Source organism: Marmota marmota, unplaced genomic scaffold, assembly GCF_001458135.2.
Source record: "Marmota marmota marmota unplaced genomic scaffold, marMar, whole genome shotgun sequence".
NCBI classification, from domain to species: domain Eukaryota; kingdom Metazoa; phylum Chordata; class Mammalia; order Rodentia; family Sciuridae; genus Marmota; species Marmota marmota.
Window position 1 is genome coordinate 30551832 of NW_025999853.1, and position 25177 is coordinate 30577008.

Sequence of the window (25177 nt, forward strand, 5' to 3'; positions counted from 1 at the left end):
GAGTAGCAGCACCTGGATTGGAAGTTTCCTATTTTAATTGCTTCCTGGGCTTCCCTCTTGAGAAGAGGACAAAGAAAGAAGGAATAAGTAAGATAAAAATCTTTACATTTTCTCTTCTAATGAGGACATATATTATTAGCATTACCTCTGAGTTTATATGATAGTATATCTCAAAAAACTGCTGAAAAATGAAAGTGAAAGAAGTTGAAAACTAATGTATTCATTGGGTCTTCCTTCATTGTCCACCTAGCTGATTGTTTGAAATAATAATTCTTTACACATTCTATGATAATAGTGTTTTATTCTTTGTAGGAAAGATACTTGGAAAGAAAAGATAATTATAGAATCGTTTTATATTTAAACCTGCTATATTTTGTTTATAATCTGCCTATTTGAAACTGATTGCTTTATGTGCATTTCAGATCTGTCAACTGATTTTAATGTAATTTTGTATTGTATGAATTACATAATTAAAACAACAAAGTTGTTGCTAACTACAATCATAAAAACCTTTCCATGTTAAGAAATATAAAAATGAATACAATTTGTATTTTTTTATACTAGTCAAAACAAATATGTATATGAAGAAAGAAAAAAGGAAAAGAAAAATGTTAAAATCATTTCTGTTTGGAAGTGAGGTGGGGCCTTTTTATTTAACAAAAGCTTTCTGCGGGGTTGTGGCTCAGCAGTAGAGCACTCGCCCAGCACATGTGAGGCCCTGAGTTCCATCCTCAGCACCACATAAAAACAAATAAACAAAATAAACGTATTGTGTACAACTAAAATATATATATTAAAAAAAAAGCTTTGTGTGATGTTATATTGCTCTCGGAAAAAAACCCAACAGTTTATAATAATCATTTTGATCCATAACTGAATATTAAAGTTAATCTATTAGAGGTTGTTACAGTTTGTATCTGTAGTGTCTCCCAAAGCTCAGGTGAGACACAATGCAAAAACATTCAGAGGCCAAATGATTAGATTATGAGGAGTTGTAGTCTAATCAGAGGATTAATCCACTGCTATGAACTAACTGGGTGGGAACTATAGGCAGGTAGGGTGTGGCTAGAGGAAGAGGTATATGAGTGGGGGGTATGCCTTTGGGATTTATATTTTGTCCCTGGTCCAGAGCTCTCTGCTTCCTGGTGGCCATGTTCTGGGCTGCGTTCCTCTGCTATGCCCTTCTGCCATGAAGTTCTGCCTCACGTCAGACCCAGAACTATGGAGTGAGCCATCTATGGACTGAAACCTCTGAAACCATGAGTCAAAATAAACTTTTTCTCCTCTAATTGTTCTTATCAGGTCTTTTGGTCACAGCAATGGAAAAAACTAACTAAAATAGGAATTTATCTATAAAACTAGAATAAACATATCTTTAATTACATGTAAAGTATCCATAAAGTAGTAAAAATAATTAGCAGGACATGTTAATTCTAAAGCATTCATGACATATGTATATGAAAAAATTTAAAAAAAAAGAATTCACTTTACTACTAGAATTTTATAAATTATTATTTCTAGAAAAAGACAAGAAGAGACCTTGCATTTTATAATGATAGTTATCTTGACCATTACTATGTTAAACACCCACTAACATGGCTGTGATCAGATTTTTTAAAAGTCAAACAACATAAAATTGATCATGAAATTCTCTTCAGATTGCCACTCACCTCTCAACACCCATTTTTCCTTTGCATTGCAACTTTCAGGAAGTTACTTTGGTAACATCCATATATTTTTGGGTTCCTTCCTAACATGTCAAGTGTCTTCCAAACTTCTCTGTGCCATACAGAACTGAACAAACATATGGACACCAACATAATTGTTAATCCTCTCTGAGGCTATTGGTTTTCTTCTAGAAGTCTGATTTCTAGAATTAGCTCATACATGTCAAGGTCTGTTACAAAATCAGCTCTCCTAGAAGATTTATGTGTCTTGGCAGCTTTGCAAAGAAATCCTCGATTTCAGTGAGATGAACAGAACTATTTTTAGAAAATCACTGCCAGACCTGAAGCTAATTTTTATAATTCAACAACATCTGTAAGCCTCATATGGAAGTCTGGGTTTTAATTAGCCCTGCAGCCTAATAAATGGATGGTGATGCTTAAAGAAAACAAACACCAAATACCACTTGACGGGAAAACCACAAGGTAACATAAAAGAGCAATATGGGCTATAGGCTTTAGAATTCAAATTGTTTCATTGTCAGCTTTTAAGACGTTATAGGCAGTTAATTCAAAAGTAGGAAAAAGTGTTGAAGTCACAAAGAAAATCTTCATTGAAGTTTTTTAAATATTTATTTTATTTTTTTAGCTTTTTAGGTGGACACAATATCTTTATTTTATTTTTATGTGATGCTGAGGATCGAACCCAGTGCCTCATGCATGCCAGGCGAGTATGCTACCACTTGAGCCATATCACTAGCCCCTAAGTTTTTGTTGTTGTTGTTTTTATTTTTTAACTAGTATGAAGAATGGCCAGTAAAACCACTGGAGTCCCAACACGCAGACAATGACATTTCTCAATAGACAGAAATGGAAATAGAGGAAAGTACCAAATGCATAGTGAATCTGGGCCACAAGTGGGCTGCAGAACTGCTGGCAGTTGAATAGATATTTCTTTCCAGGTTCCAAATTCTAGGCAACTTCCATGGTTTGCCTTCATTTATTTCTTCAAACCAAATGGAATGGTTCCTCCGCAATAATTAATCCTTTTAAAAACAATGTTCATTACCATGTGATTCCTTTTTGAGCATAAAATTTTAAGAGGTGGAAGGTAAATAGAATTAACATGGTCCAAATAGCCTTTCATAATTTAACTAGTCTAATATTACCAGTAGCAATACATAGGCATGCTGCCAGCCATATTCTTACAAGAATCAAGAACTGAGCATTTGGACATAATGAATCTAGAAATGAACATGTTATTAATAAAGTGTTGCATACATTCCAAAATTAAATTTAATCTTATTTGCATTTTCCTATAATTGGCTAATAATGTACATCCCAGACATTCTTTGTTGTCTGTAGAATTTTTTAACACCATTACATAAAGACCATGTGCTTCAAAAAAAGCTTAGACTTAAAGCAAAAGTAAACAAGTCAGAAGTAATGTTTTCTTTTATATAATTGTTAGCAAATACTACTTTTACCAATTGGATTTAAAATGAACCAGGAACTCTATGAGCATTTTTAGGCATAATCTCATTTTAACAATAGCATTTATCCTTACTGAATTGTTGAAAGGGTAAATGCTATTGTTTACTAATTTTGCAGAGAAGGAAATAGACTTGAAGCTAAAAATGAAATAATTTGCTTCACTTTACCTAAAAGATACAAAGTGGCTAGGCAAGAAAGTAAGCCCAGTTCTTGGAGCCCTGAGATTATGCCTATTATCTCTTTGATGAATCCATGCAACTTGGAACCCATTGCTGAATAAGTCTAGATAACTTAACAGTAGATCACACTGCATGTTTTTATCACATTATATTTTACTCAACATTTGTACTCATGAACTAACTACTATTTCCTATATTTACATCTTATTAACCACCTTTGCCAAAACATAAGCATTGCTAAATGATCTGTTTTTGGATCTATTCAAAATCCTCAGCTAACCTTTACCCTAAGTCCCTGTTTCTATTTCAAATGTCTTCCTGACATCTCCTGGATGTTCATCCCATACACAACATGTTTCTTATGGAACCCGTTGTCCTTCTTCACAATCTCGTCCTTTCTTCTAGAGCTCTTGTTCTGCCCATCACACTCACAATCACTCTAGGAGACATAAACCATGGAGAACTGCCACTCTAAGGAACTTTATTGCTATTCACAAGTATTCCACCCATCTTCCTCTTACATGATTATACAGGTCTATCACACTGATTTTGACCTTGGCCAGGTGATGTACTTTTCGGCCAATGGAATGCGAGTGCTACGCAACAACCTTTAAGGGTCAGTGCAAGTTTCTACTGACTCTTCTGCTTTCCCCTCTGTCTCAAGAAGAGATATCCCAGACAGAGATGTCCCCTTTAGTCTGGGCCTAGGAATGAAGGGACGAGTAAAGTCAAGTCACAGCAGCAAAAGCACAGTTGCGCCATGTATTGTGCACAAATAAGTGCTTGGTATTGTAAGGCACTGATATTAGACAGTTATTTCTTATTACTAAGAATAAGAACTTTCATTACTCTCACCTTGATATCAAATCAATTACAAGTATTTCTAAATTATAAAAATACAAGTGGTCTATACCTTCCTTCCTTTCCCTTTACATGGCCACTATTCTGCTCATGTTGATTAGAACCCATCTCTTTGGCAATTAAAATTCCTTTTGCAGGACTGTTCTCTAGTTCTTTGTCTATGCTCAAGTGAACTTTGATCATTTAACTTTCTTATTCAAAGATCATAAGTGATTTCCCCAGGGGCCAAAAAAAAAAATTCAAAATTGAAAATAAAAAAAGAGTCTCAGAAAACTAAAGTCATTGATCACATTAAATAGTGCTCACAAATATATCTGATGAGCAATGAGAATTGATCACTGGATTTAGCAATGGATGCCATTGCTAATTATCTAAAGAACAGGTTTGGAAGAGTGACTAATAATAGACTTAATGGAGTGGACTCAAAAGCAAAAGGAAGAGAGGAATTGGTATCAGCAAGAGAATTAAAAAAAAAGTTTCAAGAGCTTTAGTGTAAAGGAGAGCAGAGAAAGAGAGTAGTGGCTTGAGGACAATATAAAATGAAAAGGGGGGAAGCTTTAGTGTTTATTTTATTTTATTTATAGTGAAAGGGAAACTTCAATGTTTTGATGGAAGTGACCTAGAGGACCCCAAAATATTTTTTTTTTGGATGCAAGACATCTTACATATAAATTGTGCTTTGACTAAGCACAGAAATGGGATGGGATCCAGCACTTAACTGAAGTGATAAGCCTCATATAGAAGCTGAGACAGTGTGTCCACAGTAACTCTACAGTAACTCCTACCAAGTATAAGGTGTAAACAGGGAGGTAGTTGGGTGATGAGACATATTTGGATTGTTTCTATTTTATCAGGGAAATGGTAAGTATGCTAACTGAGAATGGGAAGGAGGGAGTAAGAAGTTTGAAGAGAAAGAGTTCCAAATTACCTGTTAAGAGAAAGGAAGAGTGAGTAGCCAGGGAAATTTGGGGATTTGGAGACACACTAGTTATTCACTTGAGATTACTTGTCACCAACTTACTATGAAATCAGTTCAAGTGCTATCGTAAGTTTTCCCCAGAAACATTCAGCCAAGAAGAAATAGAGGAGATGAAGATGTTGGGATTTATGAAGTTGAGGTTTACGTAGTAAAAACAGCAAAGGGAGAAAGGAGTGGATGAGTAAGAGTATCCCATGAAGGCAATTTTGAATTCTTGTGATGGATCATACAATCTAACTTGTACAAGAAGAAATGAGGCAACAGCTAGGGTACTGGTCAGATGATATTTTTTTGGATTGGGGATGATAACAGGAGCAAACTAGAAAAAGAGACGAAGTTAGAAAGCCTGAGAGTCAAAACTGTTTGAGTGAAGAGGATGGAGATTTTAGTATGACAATTTCTCTGGTGTGGCAGTGGGAGAGTGTGGCTGAGGTAGAAAGGGCGACAAGAACATGGGTGTCCTGAGAAGCTAGGCTACGTGAAGGTATATGGGAACGAAGATGCCATAATGAATTATGACAAGGTGACATTTGAGAGCGACCAGAGGAATTAAACCATGCATAGGCCAGGGAGAAAGTACTGAGGTAACTGGAGTGACCCCAGTGAAAAGGGGTGGCAGGTGGTCTAAAGTAACAGTAGGGGCTTCAGCACAGGCAGATTTTAGGGAAGAGCGGGGAGTAAAAATAGACATTTAACCCCTCCAGGCCCAGGATTAGAAGGATATAGGGAAGGACTGCATGGTCCCAGCAGAGAGGCAGGTTTCCAGAGGCTGAGGCCGAAGAATTGCAAGTTTGAGGCCAGCCTCAACAACTTAGGGCTCAGCAACTTAGTGAGATTGTATCTCAAAATAAAAAATAAAAAAGGACTTGGGATGTAGCTCAGTGATGAAGTGCCCCTATGTTTAATCCCTAGTGACAACAACTAAGAAGAAAGAGGAGGAGGAGGAGGGACTAATAGAGGCAATTATTTAGCTAACAATGAATTTTGAATCCTAAGATGTCTACTGTAAGGATTTCAGGTTTGTGGGAGGTATGGAAAAGCGAGCTTTAAAAAGATTGACAGAACTATGTATTGGTGGGCATATGAATAACAGGAATAACTTTTTGTCTTAAAAATCTGATCCATGTGACAACTCAATTAGTCAGTTACATATTTTCTAGAAAAATGCTAACTGTAGGAGAGTTATATTGCCTGTTATTTTTGTTTAACAGGACACTAATCACACACAGCTTGTCTAAAACAAAACATTAAAATATGCAACATATAACTTGCAACCCTCAAGCTAACATTTACTATGGAAAACTGCTTAACTGCTCTGAAGAAGCTTTTTTTGGAAATATGCCCACAAATATTTTCAAAACAGGTCATTAGTTTGGTAAAATAATTAAGTTAAAATAATTAATTAGCCCATATATATATTTATTTTTGAGAACACACATACCACAGGGAATGCAATATATTAAAAAGCACCTGGGGTATGATCTAAGTAACAATGGTGTCTTTAGAAAGTATGGAATTTTAGAAAAAAAAAAAAGAGATTATCTTTGTGATGTGGGCAGAGGCAGAAATACAAAGCTTGGCTTCCAAAAGGAAAGGGAGAGGTGACTGTGGAGGACTTGGGAGTGAGGACTTTAGACTTCCAGGGGACAAATGGCAACCCTATGCCCTTTTTCCTTCTCTCAGAAAAAGGAGAAACCTCATTTCATTTCCATGTAGAAAGAATATTGAGGAGATAAATATTGAGGAGAATAAAGACACAAGTTGTCCATTAACTCTTACTAGTAGAAATGCTTTCAGGAAATGATCCTATGAGTCTGAAAAAACAACCTCACTCTCTCCTCATTTCCTGTAAATACCATAGAATTCATAAGATATTAGACATACTATTATAACAATATAAGTAACTGAGTATTGTTCATACACATTAAATAAGGACTCAAACAGCCTGATAGGTTTTTCTCCTAAAAGATAATGTGCTAGCTTCACTCTTTCCTGTCTTACTGCCCTTTTTCTTCCTAACTGCTAGCTTGTGACATGGATAAAAATCTCTAAAACACACCAGAGTCCACATTACAATTCCTAAATTGCTTGCAGTTGATAGAATTTTGAATTAGCCTATTTGTTATCAGATGGATGGGCTCAGCTAAATAAAGTCATAAGACAAACAAGTTGAGATAATTAGATGGTGCTGATTTTACCTGCAGCGTGCACTTGACTTTCATGATTAATTCTGTATTGATGACTCCACGAACACTTGTATTCTGGAAAACACAGCATCAGAGTGGGAGCAAAGGTATAGAGTCCCCTGTGACCATGAGTATCAATTTGAACACCATTATCTCACCATTAGTAGTCGGTCAGATATCTTGGAGAAATGCAGCAACCAATCAAGAGTTATAATTTATTTTAGGTAGAAACTCAACTACAATGTGAAAAAGAAAAATCTGGCAATCATAATCAATACCGACACCCACTGGGTTAATGAGTTCCTGTCATTACAATAACAATGGAATAAAAATGGTAAGAAAAGAATCTCTTCAAAGTGCGGTGATTAAGCCATTAATCCAGGGAACATTTATGTAGGTGAAATTTATTTTAAAGCAGGTTTTAAGATACAAAACACTGAAAAGTTAATTTAAGGCTCACTCTCTATATCACACAGACAACTTAATCTTTACAAAGGGTTTCTATTGATCTTTAGAAAATGAGAGAAGGCTGCTTGTCCTGCTCCTGTGGTTCCCTTGTTAAGGGATGTGATCCTTTATTTTCTGCTTTCTACTGGCCCTTTGTACTTTTTATACTTTATATATTGACCCACATCACATAAATACCTGCTATGAGAGAGAAACTTTTAAGTTTTAAAAATATATTAACTACACCCTTTTCTCAAACTATTCTGATCTGAAATGTCAGGTTCAAGAATACCCATGTGGCTACAACTTGAGATTCTATTGTCAACAGAATGGGTGAAAGGAGGAGAGCTGGTTCATAAGATATTAAAATATGAGCAAAAAACACATTTAGTATGAGGAGCATATTTATTCTCCATGCTTCAGTTGCCTCGTTTGCAAAAGGCAGAACACAATATCCTCTGCTTTGAACATAAAGCATTTGGCACAGAATTTATCTTGTAGTTATTTCAGCAAATAAAATCACCTTTTGGCGCCGGGCACAGTGGCCCATGCCTGTAATCCCAGCAGTTGAGGAGGTAGAGGCCAGAGGATCATGAGTTCAAAGCCAGCCTCAGCAATTCAGCGGGGTGCTAAGCAACTAACTCATTGAGATCCTGTCTCTAAACAAAATACAAAAAGTCACCTTTCTTTCTGGGTTGCCCTATGTAGGGAAGGGAGTAGCTATCTCTTACCATGCAAGGAATGTCTGGAATCCTCTTATGGGCAGGATGACCTAATCACTTCTACCACAGTCTCTTTACAGACAGTTCCATTATAGATGTAAGATCAGTGGTGGTTTCTAGGCAGTCTTTAATTTAAAAAACCTCATACTCCTCTCCCCTTTATTTTGTAAAGTTTTATTTTGTGGGTGGGGGGATTACCAGGGATTGAACTCAGGGGCACTTGACCACTGAGCCACATCCCCAGCCCTATTTTGTATTTTATTTAGAGATAGGATCTCACTGAGTTGCTTAACACCTCGCTTTTGCTGAGGATGGCTTTGAACTCATGATCCTCCTGCCTCATCCACCCAAGCCATTGGGATTACAGGCATGGGCTATAAAGGAGTGTTTTAGTTAGCTCTTTCATTGCTGGGAGCAAAAGACCTGACAAAAATAATTAGAGGAGAAAAAGTTTATTTCATTCATGGCTTCAGAGGTCTCAGTCCATAGATGGCTGACTCCATTGCTCTGGGCTTGAGATGAAGCAGAACCTCATGGTGGAGGAAAGCAGATCAGGACATGGCAATCAGGAAGCAGAGAGAGAACTCTGGTCACCAGGGACAAAAATCTATGCTCCAAAGTCATGCCCCCAGTGTCCTACCTCCTCTAATCATACCCTATAGTTACCTCCCAGTAATCCATGTCAGTGGGTTAAACCATTAATTTAGGTTATTCCTCTCATAATATGATCATTTCATCTCTGAAGTTCTTGTTGTATTGTCTCACACACCAGCTTTGGAGGAACACCTTATATTTAAACCATAATAAAAAGTAAGAGTTTCCAAAGATTAACTACTTTCTACCACTTTCTTTTATGAAAACAAAAGAATTGTGCCTGGCACTGTACAACATGTTTTTTGTATGTCATCATATATATATATTCTTTATAAAAGTCCTATTAAAGTAGGTTTGGGATTATGAAGTGGATATCAATATGGAATGAAAAATGCCAAAATGTGAAGCTTCTCCTTACTGATAAGAATGTTATCAGTCATGAAAATAAAGGATGGATCAAGGGCAGACTAATAAAATTGAGAGGTAATATTAGGCTTTGTTTTAAAGCACTCTTCTTTCAACACTGTTAGCTGTGAGCTAAATCTTCCAATGGCAGTTTCAGGTAACTAAGCTATACATCTAAGTCTATATACCTAAGAACTGTGCACTGTCTTTTCATTTAAAAATAATAAAAAGACATCTTCAGAATTCTTGTGCCCTGGATGTGAGACTCTGTGGCACATCAATTCTGCAAGCTGTGACAGTTCTAGTTACAGAAGGCTTGACAATTCCTAACATCAAAACATGTTCACAGCTGGGGATTTCAGGTGACAGCTTCATCCTACAGTCAGTGTTGAGTGCTTGCTTGGACACAGGTGGGTGTTATTTGTGTAGGAATCTTCTTGATCTATTTAGGGAATCAGAGTTAAGATGTTTAAAAAAAGACAAAATATTTGTCAGGCATATGTTCAAAATTAGTATTTTTCCTTATCATTTGATTTTTCTAAACATCACTGCCTTATTGCTAGGTAGATGACTGACACTACTGCATGTTACTGTCTGAGTATTTTATAAGGTGGAGGCAACAGGTCTCAAAGGGTAATCTTTCCACTGTCTCAGTATAGATCGATATGCTATTATTGTGGTGCAGGGTTGGTGAGAGAAGCTATGGCTTTAAATTAGAATGATGGAAAAAGTGAGGTGCAACTCTCATAATTATTACTTGAACTTCTGACAGTGGGAGTGAGAAGGTTATGGATTGAATGATACACTGCCCCAAGTTTGTACACTGAAATCCTAACCCCCAGCACTTCGGCACGTGACCTGACTTGGAGGTGAGGTCTTTACACAGCTCATCAAGCTGAAGTGAGCTCTAATCCAACATGACTGGTATTACAAAAAAAGGAGAAATATGGACATAGAAACAGGGAAAGACAATATGACGACATAGAGAAAAAAAAAAAACCTGTCATCTACAAGGCAAGAAAAGTGTCCTGGAACAAATTACTTTCCTCATAGGCCTCAGAAGGAAACAACCCTACCAATACCTGGATTTCTGACTTCCAGCATCCAGAAGTGTGGGCAAAAAGCTTCTGTTGCTTAAGCCACCCAATATGTAGCACTTAACAACCTTAGCAAACTAATACCATGAATAATGTAACATCTAGAACAGAACTCAGCAAACTATGGCTGTGCACCAAATCCAAAATGTAGATTCTATGAGCTAAGAATGTTTTTCATACTTTCAAATCGTTTTTTAAAAATGATGGCAATTTGTTTTCTCTTGTTATCTAAGTATATAGACACTATCTCGATTTTGCCTCTTGAGAGGTAAAACTTTTAATATTTATATCTGGTCTTATGCAGAAAATGTTTGCTGCCCCATAACCTAAATAAGAATCAAACTGGGTTCAGTTCCAATTTCATAATCAAATAATTGGAAGTTAACTTTCAGCCTCCATATTTTTAGTGGTACAAAAGAGCTTTATAGTAACTTTTCTGGTTTCATACAATTAATATGAAACAGTAAAATATTAAGAAAAAATATAAAATATTAATGAGGAATATCCTACATCCATAATTGTAGCAGAGTTTCTTCTGAAATAGTAATATAAATTATACATACACCAAATTTTAGAAATCTGTGGTTTTATGCTACAAATCTTCTAACCTCAGGGAAAATACTTGCTGCTTTAGATGAAATCCTATGATACTGAAACAGGAAGTTTGAAAGAAAATTGCCGTCTGATATCCTATCATATTTTGCTATTTAAGTTTGTGTTTGAATCTTTTGATCAAGATTAAAAAATAAACAATGATGCTGGATACCTTAGAAATATCTGGGGCTATAACTTTGAACATAAAAATTCTTAAGTAAACAAAACAAGTAGCACTATTCTGGGTGATACAATTTTGAAAGAGTTTCATACTTAAGTTGTTTCCTATATTGCCTTCAAATGTTAACACCCCACATGCTTCTTTCTATATCTATGTTCTCTACCAAAGAAAGCATTTCAACCATTCATGCATTTAAACAAATATTTAATTGGTACTACAGTGTCTCAGGCTATAAGCTAGATGCTAATACTATAAAGTCTGATAAGACATGGAATAAGTACTTTGAGAATAATGTGGAGAGCAATTATAAAACAAGAATGAACATGATGAAATGGGGTTTCAGAACAACAGGTGTATATTTTGTGACAAGAACTGTAGACTCTGGAGATATTACTGTGAATACAACATAGTTCTTATCCTTGGATATGTCATAGGTTTCTGGAAGTGACAGACACACAAGTTCTTAAAATAATGTTTTAAATTATAAAACTAACATACACCTAATGCACAGAGAAAGGATACTGAGCCTCATAAGAGACTTTGAGGACAGTTCACAGTTGGTAACACCTGAAGTGAGTCTTTGAAGGATAAGCAGGAGTTATGAAGAAAAGCAATTAGTATTCTAACTTGAGTATGGGATTCCAGGCATGACCAAAGGCACAGAATAGGTCTGGGGGTGTTGTGCAACAGTAACAAATAATTCAGTATTTTTGAAGTGAAAACTGTGACATCAGGCAAGGCAATAATGAGGTAAACCTGTGAACCAGAAGTCAGAATGCCTAGGTTTGGAACAAAAGGAGAAGGGAGTGGAGACAGAGTGCACCAGTACTTCCACAGATACAGCATGTCAACAGGTAAGTATGGACTCGGGCATTCAAGATGTTTCTTGGGTTTTGGTGGTTAGTTCTTGTCTTGGCTCTGGACTGTTTAGACCAAGGGACTCTTAGAGTCCTTGCAGAAGCGTGCTTCTCCCCTACTGGATTTGAATCTTGAATTATGTTGGAAAGAGAGTATACTGTAGTTATGAGAAAGGAATCATGCCTCTCCATTGAAAATACCACAGCCACGCTGTGAGAGAGGGAACCAGGTATTGTTATATCCAACCATGTCCAAATTCAGAGCAAACTATGGGCTTCTCAACTATGCAAACAATGCATACTTTTTGTTGTTGTTGTTGTAGGCAAGTTTTTAATATGATGTTCTGTCATGTTTCAATCAGCCTATTATTATATCTGGCAATTACTATTTCATTCACTTGTTTTTAGTATAAAATGAGGCTACAAAGAACCTTACAGAGTCACATACATACCCAGTGATCTAGATGAAATGAAAAATTGGAAATTCAAACTATCAAGCCCCCTTTCATAACCAATCATAATAAAGACTGTCTCCCAACACTTCATTTTCTCCAAATGTATACTGCTTAAAGTGATTTATGAACTGGTACTCAGTGAGCACATGTCAGAAATATTGGAAGAGTAGTGGGTAAATGATGGTCCTACTTAGGAGGACTCATACTTAATTGCCAGATATAGGATCCAAGCAGGGAAAAAAACTGTGAATCTCAACATTTATTATACAGACTTCATTTAATTACCCTATATTCAACCTTCAACTCTACTTCCCTGAGAGAGATTAATGTAGTTCTCATGACCCATTGGTAATTCACAAGAAAAGGTTGTTATAACAGACAGGGTCTGGCCTCCCCCAGGCTCTGGCTTCCTATGTGAAGATGTGATCACTTGATCCTGCATATCACTGCCACAATGTGATGCAGCTGAGAGGGCTCTCACCAGAACTGGGCTGATGAAAGTACCCTCCACTTGAACCTTCAAAACTAAAGCATAAGAAGTAAAATCAACCTAGATGCCCTTCAGTAGATGAAAGGATTAAAAAATTGTGGCATATATACACAATGAAATATTACTCAGCAATGAAAGAGAATAAAATCATAGCTTTGCAGGTAAATAGATGGAGTTGGAGAAGATAATGCTAAGTCAAGTTAGCCAATCTCCCCAAAAAACAAATGCTGAATGTTTTCTCTGATATAAGGAGGCTGATTCATAGTGGGGTGGGGAGGGGGAGCATGGGAGGAATAGATGAGCTCTAAATAGGGTAGAGGGGTGGGATGAGAAGGGAGGGGGCAGGGGGTTAGAAATGATGGTGGAATGTGATGATCACTATTATCTAAAGTACACTATTATCTAAAGTACACAAATTGGTGTGAATATACTTTGAATACAACCAGAGATATGAAAAATTATGCTCTATATGTGTAATATGAATTGTAATGCATTCTGCTGTCACATATAAATAAAAAAATTAATAAAAAAGAATAAATAAATGAGATAGATTCAAGCTATAAAGCTTCTTCTCAGCAAAGGAAACAATAACAAGCAGAGAGAGCCTACAGAATGGGGGAAAATCTTTACCACACGCATCTTGGATAGAGCATATCTCCATGATATTTAAAGAATTCAAAAAACTTAACATCTAAAAAACAAATAACCCAATCAATAAGTGGGCCAAGGAACTGAACAGACACTTCACAGAAGAAGAAATACAAACAATCAACAAATATATGAAAAAATGTTCAACATCTTTAGTAGTTAGAAAAATGCAAATTAAAACTACTCTGTGATTTCATCTCACTCTAGTCAGAATGGCAATTATCAAGAATACAAACAATAAATGTTGGCGAGGATGCAGGGAAAAAGACACTCAAACACTTCTGGTGAAATTTCAAATTGGTGCCATCATTATGGAAAGCAGTATAAAGATTCTTCAGAAAACTTGGAATGGAACCACCGTTTGACCCAGTTATCCCACTTCTCCGTTTATACGTATGCTAAAGGACTTAAAATCAGCATATTACAGTGATGCAGCCACATCAAAGTTTATAGCAGCTCAATTCACAATAGCTAAACTATGGAACCAAAATAGGTGCCCTTCAACAGATGAATGGATTAAAAAATGTAATATATATATATGATGGAATATTACTTAGCCTTAAAGAAGAATGAAATTATTGAATTTGCCAGTAAATGGATGGAGTTGTAGAATATCATGCTAAGGGAAATAAGTCAATCCCCTGAAAGCTGAATGTTTTCTCTGATATGCAGATGCTAATTCACAATGAAGGGGGCTAGGGAAGAACAATGTTACTTTAGATTACGTAGAGGGGAGTGAAGAGAAGGGAGGTGGTATAGGAGTAGAAAGGATAGTAGAATAAATCAGACATTATTACCATATGTACATATATAACTATATAAACCAGTGTGATTCTACATTATGTACAACCAGAAGACTGAGATATTATACTCCATTGTACATGATGTATCAAAGTGCATTCTAACATCATGTGTAACTAATTAAGACAAACTTAAAATTTTTTAAAAAAACCCTGTGAACTGAATAAACCTCTTTTCTAATAAAGTTACTCACCTCAGGTATGTCATTACTGTAATGAAAAGCTGGTTAACACATATATGAAACATATAGTACAACCCAACCTGTAAATAGAGATGTTGGGAAGGCCTAGGAAGAAATATACTAATACAATATCCTTGGTTGTCTTTGGAATGAGAAGACTATAGATTTATTTGAGATTTTCCTTTAAACTTTTGCATATTCTGTGAATTTTCTTGAATAATCACAGAAAAGTTTATGCAAAATAACTACTTAATTCAGAAAATAAGCCCTCATTTATTTTAAAACACTTTCATTTATAATTTATCTGAGAAAAACATATGGAACTTCTGTTAACACTTAAAAAATTCAGCTCATTGCAAAAAACTTCAACCGTTTCAAACATAAATTAAATTAAACCAAAAAGCAGAAATGGATCACGTATGACTCTAATAAATAAATCCATGTCACCCACTCTGTGCAGTCAGAGACAGGAAGATACAGAATTTATCAGCTGCTAGCCGGAATTCGCAATTTAATGATCCAAAGATGAATGCCTCACCCCATTATCTAGCCTATTACAAAACGAATTTATCCCTAGTTCTTGAAGGAAAAAAGCAAGTGCTTCATGTATTGAAGCAACTTCTTAAACAAATAAATTAACCAATAGAATTGCTTGGTTTTATTGCTCTTGATGTAAAAAGGAATATCATGCAATTTAAAGGTCCAGATTGTTTTATGCTTCACCTAAGTACTATTAGTAATTTTCTATCTATATGCCACATGTATGTCTTCCAACTTTTTGTTATTTGAGCTTTGCAGAAAGTTATTTCAACAAACATTACATTTCAAGATAATGACATCTAAATACATAAAAGAACAAACACTGAGAAATTGTTTTACTGATATTAAGAAGGCAGCCACCATTTAGAAGCTCCAAACTATGTGAAAAATTGTTGTTTTTTTTTTTGGTTTTAGATGGATTGGTAATCTTTAGTATAAATAGAATATGATTATTCACTGAATTATATTACTAAATTTTTTGAAGTTGTATAAAAGTTTAACAACCTGTTCATATGATATAGATCTGTTTCAAACAAAAGGGAAAAAAATAACTAATTTGCAAAATCAGATATGTCATCCAGGCATAAACATTTAACTAAATTAATTTTATTAATCACAGTAATAGTACAGGATCTGAGTTCAAATCATTAACACACTATCTATAGGTAAGTTACTTGATCTAAGAACTCTGCCTTATTTATAAAATGGTACTATTAAAACTTTGTAGGGATTTTGCAAAGATATGTTCTATAATATATTTAATTAATACAGTATTATTACAGTTAACAACACATGCTAGGTCCTTGCTACTGATGACAACTAAAGCTATTTTTAATTATAGCATCCTTGCCTTCCTCCTTTTCTTCCCCATCATCTTCACAAGATTTCTTAGTAAATCACATTGGAAGCAGACAAGAGAAATTTCTTTTTGCATAGATAAGAGTATTGGGGCAATCTCCATTATTGGAAGATGAATTTTATGATGTTAAAGTTAGGTTTTGGCTTTATTTATTTAATAGTAAGACCAATCTTTTAAAGAACACCTCCATGTATGTTTTCAAAGCTCCTTTGAATCTCAATGGCATTTTAGATTTTAACAATCTCTATTCTAATGTGCTTGAATAGAGGGTCCCCAGGATGGGGCATAGTTCTTGGTAGGAAGTATGTTCTCAGTGTTTTTGTATGGTATGAATCAACTGTATAAGGGGTATTTCCTAAAACTACTGAAAGTTTATAAGATTTTTCACAATGGGGTCAGCTAGTTCTGAGAACTGGAGAGAAGTCCAGCACCAGCTCCTAAGCCTGTCAAAGATGGCGAGAAGGCATCAAATAAAAGTTTTTTTTGTTTGTTTGTTTTTTTGCTTCTGTCATGTTTTGCTTGAACTCTGTATTTAGAATAAAGAAATGTTGGGAAAAGACAGACTACTTGATGATAAAACGGAGCAATTATATTTGCTTTACTTCCATCTCAGCCTATTAATCATTTTTGTGTTTGCTTTTAATTATTATAGAAAGTCAGTAAGCTAATGAAGGAAGTACTTACGGTATGGGAACATGGTGATTCTGTGATTAAGCTGGAGCAAATCAACACAGAATAGAGTGAATTATGAGAGCGTACACATATTATAGTGACAAGCATAATGAATCTGACTCCGAGACATTTGCTTAGTGTCTTAGGAGAAATCTGTTGTCTTAACTTTTCCGGCTTGGAATAGGCTTCAAAATGGTAAAGTCTTCCCATCCTTACACATGACTCCCCATATGATTTTATGGAGACTTTATTATGATCCCATTTTAACAACAATGAAATTTTCTGCATATGCTAACAATTGTAGATTTAGAGATTTAAGATGATGAAATGTTTAGAACCACTCTGCCTTCAATATAAAGTTACATGCCTAAGAGGCATGTAAACTTATGACAGCCTTTATTGTCTTTTGTAAACCTTTTTATAAACAATGACTTCAGATTCTGGACTATAATTTTATAAAGCAAACCAATCCACCTGGTAGTGTAATTCAAATATAATAATTTCTATAATATATGACCCTTTTCTATTTTAAAAATGTCATCATTAAACATGTAAAAATCAGTTTAAAAAAGTATGAATAGTTAAATTGATTATAATTGAAGTTAGCAGCCATTATATTTAGGCTTTTAGTTTAGATAGCAGTTTGATGGACAAGGTATCATTGTGACTATGATTTATGAGATTTTGTTCATATGCCATAAAGAATTTGGTACCAGGAGCTGTCTCCTCTTACTTGAAATTGACTCTGTTGTCACAGAGACACTTGGATAAATCACCTGCACAAACAAACTTTGATTTCTGTGACATTCTACTTAGTAGCTCAGGCTATAGCTTGGAACTGCTCCAATCATTCAGGAAATAGCTACCTTTGAAATGTTAAACTTCATATTTTTATTTAATTCTCTGGCAAATACTTTCTTCTGCTAATCAACCTGTTTCATTCCCTTCCATTTATTAGACATGCTACGGACTTCTTCTAAACTCCCAATGTTTCTGTAGAATTCTTTTTGTTTCACAGACAGCATGCTCTGCTTCACAACCATCTCAATTCAGCATAAGCCTAATTTTCAATCACTTCATATATACTCTAAGGAGCACATCTAATTAAATTCAACCACTCAATTCCCAATTCAGGATCTATCCAGTGAGATACTTTTTTTTTTCTACTCCTATAGTCAAGCTCCTGAGTAAGTCTATAGAAAGTAGATACTGATTGAATCTATTATAAATTTATGGTTTCAAGTATTAACTATTAGCCTTGAGTTATGTGAAGAATGCTTTGCACAGAAAACGCACTAAATGGTTCACAATCTAAATTTAAAACTTTGTGCTTCATATCACTAAAAATACAAAAAGATAAACTATGAACTGGTATGATTTGGTAAAAGAACTTGCATACAGAATATATTTTAAAACACTTGTTAAATTCACTAAATAGAGGCCAAACAAATCAATTAAAATGCACAAAAGTTTTAAGTAGACATTTAAACAAAGAAGCTATAAATAAACTAAAAACTACCACTGTTATCAAGTGTAGACCACAATGAAAACTGTAAATATTATGTACTGATGATGGGAATGAGTTGGTATAGCAATTTGGAAAAGAGGCCATTTCATAAAAAGTTAAACACAAATTTGTCGTACGACCTAGATATTCAATCTAAATGTTTCCATCAAGGAGAAGCAAAACACAGATCTCCTTACTATGAATTTAAGACTTCACCATTAATTTTATAGCAGCATCATACAAAAGAGTTAAAATAGTGGAAACAACTCAATTGTTCATCAACTCACCAAGAGATAAACACAAAGCTGTATATCCTACCTATCATTCAGCAAAAAAAAATCAACTACTGAGATATATTACAACATGTATGACCTCAAAAACATTGTGCTAAGAAACTATATGCAAAAGACTATATGAATCCATTCATACGAAATATCCCTAATCCATAAAGACAGAAGGTGTTCAAGTGGTTGCCTAGTGCTGAGTGTCAAAGTGAAGACTGATGGCAAATGGTACTGAGAGATCTTTGGGGGAAGGGGGAAAGTTGTAAATCTGGATGTGGCAGTGCCAGTGCTTGAACAACTCATTATGAATTCACTAAAAATCACTGAATTGTACACAAGAAAAATTTTTACATGTAACTTAGATCTCAACAATGCTATTATTCTATTACTGAGGCTTTCAAGGCCTCTCTGCAAACATTTTAATTTCAAATTTTGATAAGTTTCTCAATATCCTATCCTGCACATATGTTCCTCACTCTCAGCGATTTCTTAGCTTCTACTTTACAGAGAAAGTAGAATTATAAATTCCAGTATTTTCCCACACCTCCAAAGTAGTGATAATAGCACTTTTTCTGTTTCAGAGAGGGAAGGGTCTCTCCCTTCAGCTAACTTCATAGTGCTTACAATTTTAGTTCTTTTCTTAGTCTGTTCAGGTCTCCATAACAAACTGCCACAGACTTGATGGCTTATAAACAAACAACAGAAATTTCTCATGGTTCTGGAGGCTGGGAAATCAGAAATCAGGGATTCAGCAGATTTGGTGTCCAGTGAGGTCTTAACTTCCTGGTTCATAGACCATCATCTTTTTGCTGTAACCTCACATGGTGGAAGGCGCTAGGGAGCAATCTTGGATCTCTTTTGTAAAGGTACTAAATCAGGAGGATTCTGCTTTCATTATCTGATCATCTCTCAAAAATCTACCTCCAAATATCATCAAAATGAGAGTTAGACCTAAACATATGAATTGGAAATGGAGTATAAGAGTTAAATCTATACAGTCCAATCATTTCTAGCTAAATTTTTCCAATTTTTAAAAAAATCATCATATTATTTTGTCTAGGAATTCACTCTCTTAATGCCTTCTGGAATTTTTACATCCCCCAAACAAAACAGAGAAAACCAGTGATAAAGTCATTTTCCTCCTGTCCCTTGTGATCACTTTCAACTGGCCACCTTCCTTACCTTTACTGTTACCTTTGTGAAGATCACCTCTGCTTTCATTGCACTTAACCTTCTATTTCCTTCTCATCTCTTATAACCTAGCACACTCCTTAAGGACTTCATTGAAACTAATATCGATACGGTCACTAATAAGAAAGTCATTGCCAAACTACATTTCTTCAGAATCTGACATTGTTACCTATTCCCCCTTCTCTCCATTTCAAAACCATCATCAGTTAACCCTAGCTCAGTTTACCCTCCTCAATTTTTGTATCAGAGCTGACCTCTCTGACTCTCCAATGTCTGAGCTTCCTTTATTTACTCTTAAGATGTTAAGGGCAAATTTGCTCTCAGAATTCGTTTTCTCGCTCCACATCAGAGATTCAAATGTGCTTCTACTGTGCATAGTGTCAATTCACACAGTGATTAAACATGATTTAATTAGTTACTGCCAAAAAAGGCCTTAGGCTGGCCCAAGGCCAGCTCTACTGAGAGATACTAAGGCTGGAAAACTGACCTTGGATTTGTGCTGTCTTGCATTAAAACAACAACAACAACAACAAAAAACAACTTGGAGATGTGGCTCAGATCATTTCACCACTGTTACTTGCACCTGGTGGGAAGCTTCTCCTCACTGGTACATTTTTCTCTCTGAACAGGCAGTATCATTACCAGCTGTACCTCTGTCAGAAGCTTTAAGGGACATGAGTAGTTTACACAACTATAAGCGAGAATGTTGTCTCCTGCTTTATATAAGCATCTTTGCTTATATAGATTATTTGCTATTGAAGAAAGATAATATCTTTATTTATTGTCCTCATAGATCTGTTAGGAGAATTACCAATATTTAAAAATTAGATTTCACAGAAAAGTCTAGACTCAGCCTCACTGGAAACCTCAACTGGTTTGGCAACCCTGGGCCTTTTTACCACACTCAAGTCTTCCCAAAGGCAGCAACCTCTAGAGCAGAAGGGGGCTGCCAACTTAAGTTGGTCATATGCACTATGTTTTTTGGCTATCTGTAAACTAAAGTTCTCATCAGAAACCACCTTTGCTGACTTGTGGCCACAAATTTCTAGCCTCCAGAAAGGTGAGAAATGAAGTCTTTTAAGACATTCACTTTGAGGTATCCTTTGATGGCAGTCAAGCAGGCAAACCCAAGTTCCTCTAGGAATAAAGGGTGTCCCCAGACCCATTCCTACTTCCATTTTTCATTTACGTCTTCATCTACTTTTCATATGGACTTTTTTTTTTTTTTTTTTGTACTGGGAATTGACCCCTGGGGTGCTTCACACTGAGCAACATCCCCATTCCTTTTTTATATTTTATTTAGAGACAGAGTCTCCCTGAGTGGATAAGTGCCTCATTAAGTTGCTGAGGCTGGCTTTGAACTCATGATAGTCCTGCCTCAACCTCCCAAGCTGCTGGGACACAGGCATGTGCCACCACACACAGCTTGATGTGGACTTTTACAATCATTTCCTAAGCAACCTACCTGCCTTGGTATCAACCATCTCCATTAATCTTATATTTCAGAGGGAGGATTCATTTAAAAATACAATGATTATAATAACCATTGCATGCTTTTGCTTTGAAAAAAATTAAAAAGCTAATTATAATTAGTAAAAATTGTTCATTACTATCTGTAGGCTCAAACACCCTAGAATGTCTCCCTAAGTCCTTTATCTCTGGTCATTCCCATCTACATTCCCAGTACACTAGCAGAATCACATTCAATGTTCCTTATGCCAAATTATTTTGAGCCTCTATGCTCCCATTCCCAAACTTCCTTCTGATTCTCCAGGGTATGTGTCACAAATCTTATGTTTTTTTCAAAGGCTCTACTTAAAATATACTGTCTTTTGTAAATGTTTCCTTTTACATTAACTGTTATGAATATATTATAAAATTTCCTAGGGAGTCTCTAACATGCCCATGAGGATTACATTTATTTTATGATCTTTTCTTAGGTTAAAAAGGAAATTAGGTTGGTATTGGATTGACATGGAACATCTTTAAGCAACACAATACTTAGAATATACCATAGCTGGCTACTGCAAACCCTCTTCTTTTGTGGGGGGGGGGGGGCATTTTCAATCTGCTAGTAAGAATTACTCAGCTATTCTTGATTGCCCATCTACATTCTTACCAGAAGTTGATCACATGGGAACCTACAGCCTTCACTATAGCAACACCAACAACTTGAGTCCTTGCTATTCCAGCTAGGTGGTTTTGTGCTATTATCTAAATGCATTTCAGTAATACAGCTTTTAGAGAGAATACCTAACAAATTAAAAAACAAAAACAAAAACACCCTTGAGGAATTTTTTTTTTTTGGCTTTTGAGCTTTCTTATCAGTGAACTGTTGAAAAGCCTTATTTACTAATTTGCTAAGAATCAATTCTCAAATATGCTTCATATTATTTAAAAGAACTTTAACTAAAGTAGTTGGGAAACCACAAGGATGAGAGGTAAGCTATATGAGCCCTTGAGAAAGAAAAAGGCCAAAAGCAAGAGTTGTATGTTTTTAACAATATCCTCAAGAAAAACATCAAACTTTTTATCTAATGATGTGAAATAAGTTTTAATTCTTATAGAATTAGCTTCCCAGTAAATCAGAGGGTATCTGCATTAGAAAAAAAGAAGAATCAGCATTCTTTCAAATATAGAAAGTAAGTCTATGTTTATAATTTTGCTTTTATAGAGATTAGAATTATAAGTCTTCTCATCAGCAACACAATTGTTCACTATAACAAAGTCAAAATGATCTCGCAAACTAAATCACTTTAGTTTTTAAAAAATTCCAAAATGATCATCATGTCAAAATAAAGCCTTCTTTGCATCTATTGTAAAACCCTTGTGACCTTATTTGTGAAACTGCCTCGTACACTCCTCACCATCACATATGCTGACAGATTTACCTGTCTGCATCCACGGTCACATCATGAACACCTCTCTGAATGACATCTCTTGAAGTAGTTGTGTCTGGTATTCGGTTCAGACTCCGAGTGTACAGGTTAAGCCCTCCATCTGTCATGTACCTGAAGAAAAATGTCTAATTAATCAAGAGCAAATTAAAGGAACCCCTCTGTATAATTTTAACTTGATAAACAAATTGTATTCTCAATTTTCAATAATTACTCCAAATAAGTTATTAATATTTTTCTGTATAAACATTTTCCTCATCAGAAAGAAGTAAAACATCTTTTCAGTTTCATTAGAAAATCAGTGTTTCTTACTGCAACAAGTAGCCTAATATAAAACTTGTTTTTCTTTTTTGCTATCTGTATTTTACACCGGCTGTGCATAACCCTCACAAAATAAGAATATGATGATGTAATTTTGTAAATACCATTTTTGAAGAATTGTAGGTCATAGGAATAATGGAACATTACTAAACTTACTTTTTTTGATAAGTAACAATTATGCCACAGTTGGTCACTGTCATAGAATAATTATTTCCAGGACCCATTCTAAATAGCTTACTTTAATAAAGTCACATTATTATCTACATTTCAGAAATGAAGAAAACAAATGCTAAAATGTTAAATACTTGCATATGGTCACTCAACCAGCCATGGCAGAGCTGAGAAATGAGTCTAGAAAAGTTGACTAGAAACTATGATCTTAACTACTATGCAAAGTGTTCTGAGATGGAGGATCTACTAACCCCCACTTCCTGTCTTTGAGATCTCCCAATGGGGATGGCAGGTCCAGATAGTCAGCATACTCTTAGATAATGTTGCTTCCTTGGCTACTGAGTTTAAATCATGGTATTTAAACCATATGGATATTCATCTCAAAAACTGTTTTGTTTAGCAAAGCATGGTTGCCAATAATGTGATGTAAATAATGTGATGTTCTTTTGTGACTTCTTTCACTTCAATTATATTTTTGCAATTTGTTCATTTTGATGTGTAACATTTTAGAGCTGTAGAGTGCCATTTTACAACTGCACCATAGTTTTAAAATTTATTTGACTATCAATGTGAGTTGGTTTTCTTTTTGTTGATGCAAACAATGTTGCCATAAATGTTTATGGGCATGTTTCCCTGTGCTTATTGGAGTAGTTTATTTAAGATCTATATTTGGGAGAAGGATTTCTGGGTCATACAGATATACACATATATCCTATTTTACTATCCAATGCCAAATAATGTTTAAAATAATTTCAGAAATGAAACCCCTGTTGGTGGATGGGAAATTTCATTATTTGAGAAATTTGCCAATATTTGGTGTTTTTGTGCAACCTGAGACACATGAAATGATTTCTATTTTCATTTAAATTTACATTACTACTTAGTAATGTTCCCCATTACTAAGTAGGTTGGTCATACTGTTATTTTGTTATAGGCTATTTATGTTTATATAAAATGTATGTTAATGTGTTTTGCTCATTTTCTTAGATTCTACTTTTTTGTTTTGTCTTCCTCTCTGATACTAGTCCTTGTCTAGTTAAATATACTGCACATATGCATGGCTTATATGAAGTTAATCCTGGTGATTTTGTCTTGATCATTCTTAGTATGTAATATTAACTTTTCTGAATAAAAGGAAGGTTGGCTTAAGTAGCTTTCTAATTTCACATAGCAATAGTCCTTATTATGTCTGTGTAATTCAAAAATTGTGAAGTAGGTTGCTTTTACAGACTTTGGCTCTGTGCCCATCTCCCACTTTTGTTAGGACCTTCTCCGCTTGCACCTTTATTGCCAGCCACTCTCTCTTCAGTGTGATTCTACTCCCAACAGTCAGCCTCCTGTAGGCCTTGTCCTGAAAGAGACCCACGGCTGGGCCATTTGAGCATTTTACAGGTTTTAGACTGCTATATTCCTGTCACAAAGTGACCATCAGCCCTCGCACTCTTGACTAGTCAAGTGGCCCAAATCCCTACCAGCGTCAGCCAATTTCTGTGTGCTTTAAGTCAGTTTCTGTTTGCTATTTGAGGCTCTTTTCTCTTAGTATCATTAGATGTCCCTTTGCTATCCTCTGTGTCTTGAGAGTTGAGACAGTACCTTGTCATCATCTTTGTTGTAATTAATTATCTTCTCCTTTTTATTCCCCCCCCCCCTTTGGCTCTCTTCTAGTCTGGTTCCAGTCTGCACTCTTAAACATCATGACATAGTGGCCCAGAGAGATAGTCTACATGCCCAAGCTTCTCTCTGAGCAACTAGCTTTTTTTTTTTTTTTAATACAGTCATTAAAAAAACATTCATAGCAGTCAGCTCTTACTAGTACAGTTTTCTTAGCTAGCACATTTGCGATAGGGGGCATTTTTTCATGCTATCTGTGCTGATGTATAAATTTTGGCTGATGTATCGA

The 25177-nt window shown here is 35.3% G+C and overlaps 1 protein-coding gene across 1 annotated transcript in view; it reads right to left on the reverse strand.

Annotated features, from left to right (window-relative positions):
- Positions 1 to 25177, reverse strand: part of Nav3 (neuron navigator 3) — a 339372-nt gene that overhangs the window by 108052 nt on the left and 206143 nt on the right. Inside the window, exon 12 of the mRNA XM_048808249.1 lies at positions 22780 to 22899. Coding sequence (XP_048664206.1) covers positions 22780 to 22899 — 120 coding nt within the window. The remainder of the gene's footprint in view (positions 1 to 22779; positions 22900 to 25177) is intronic.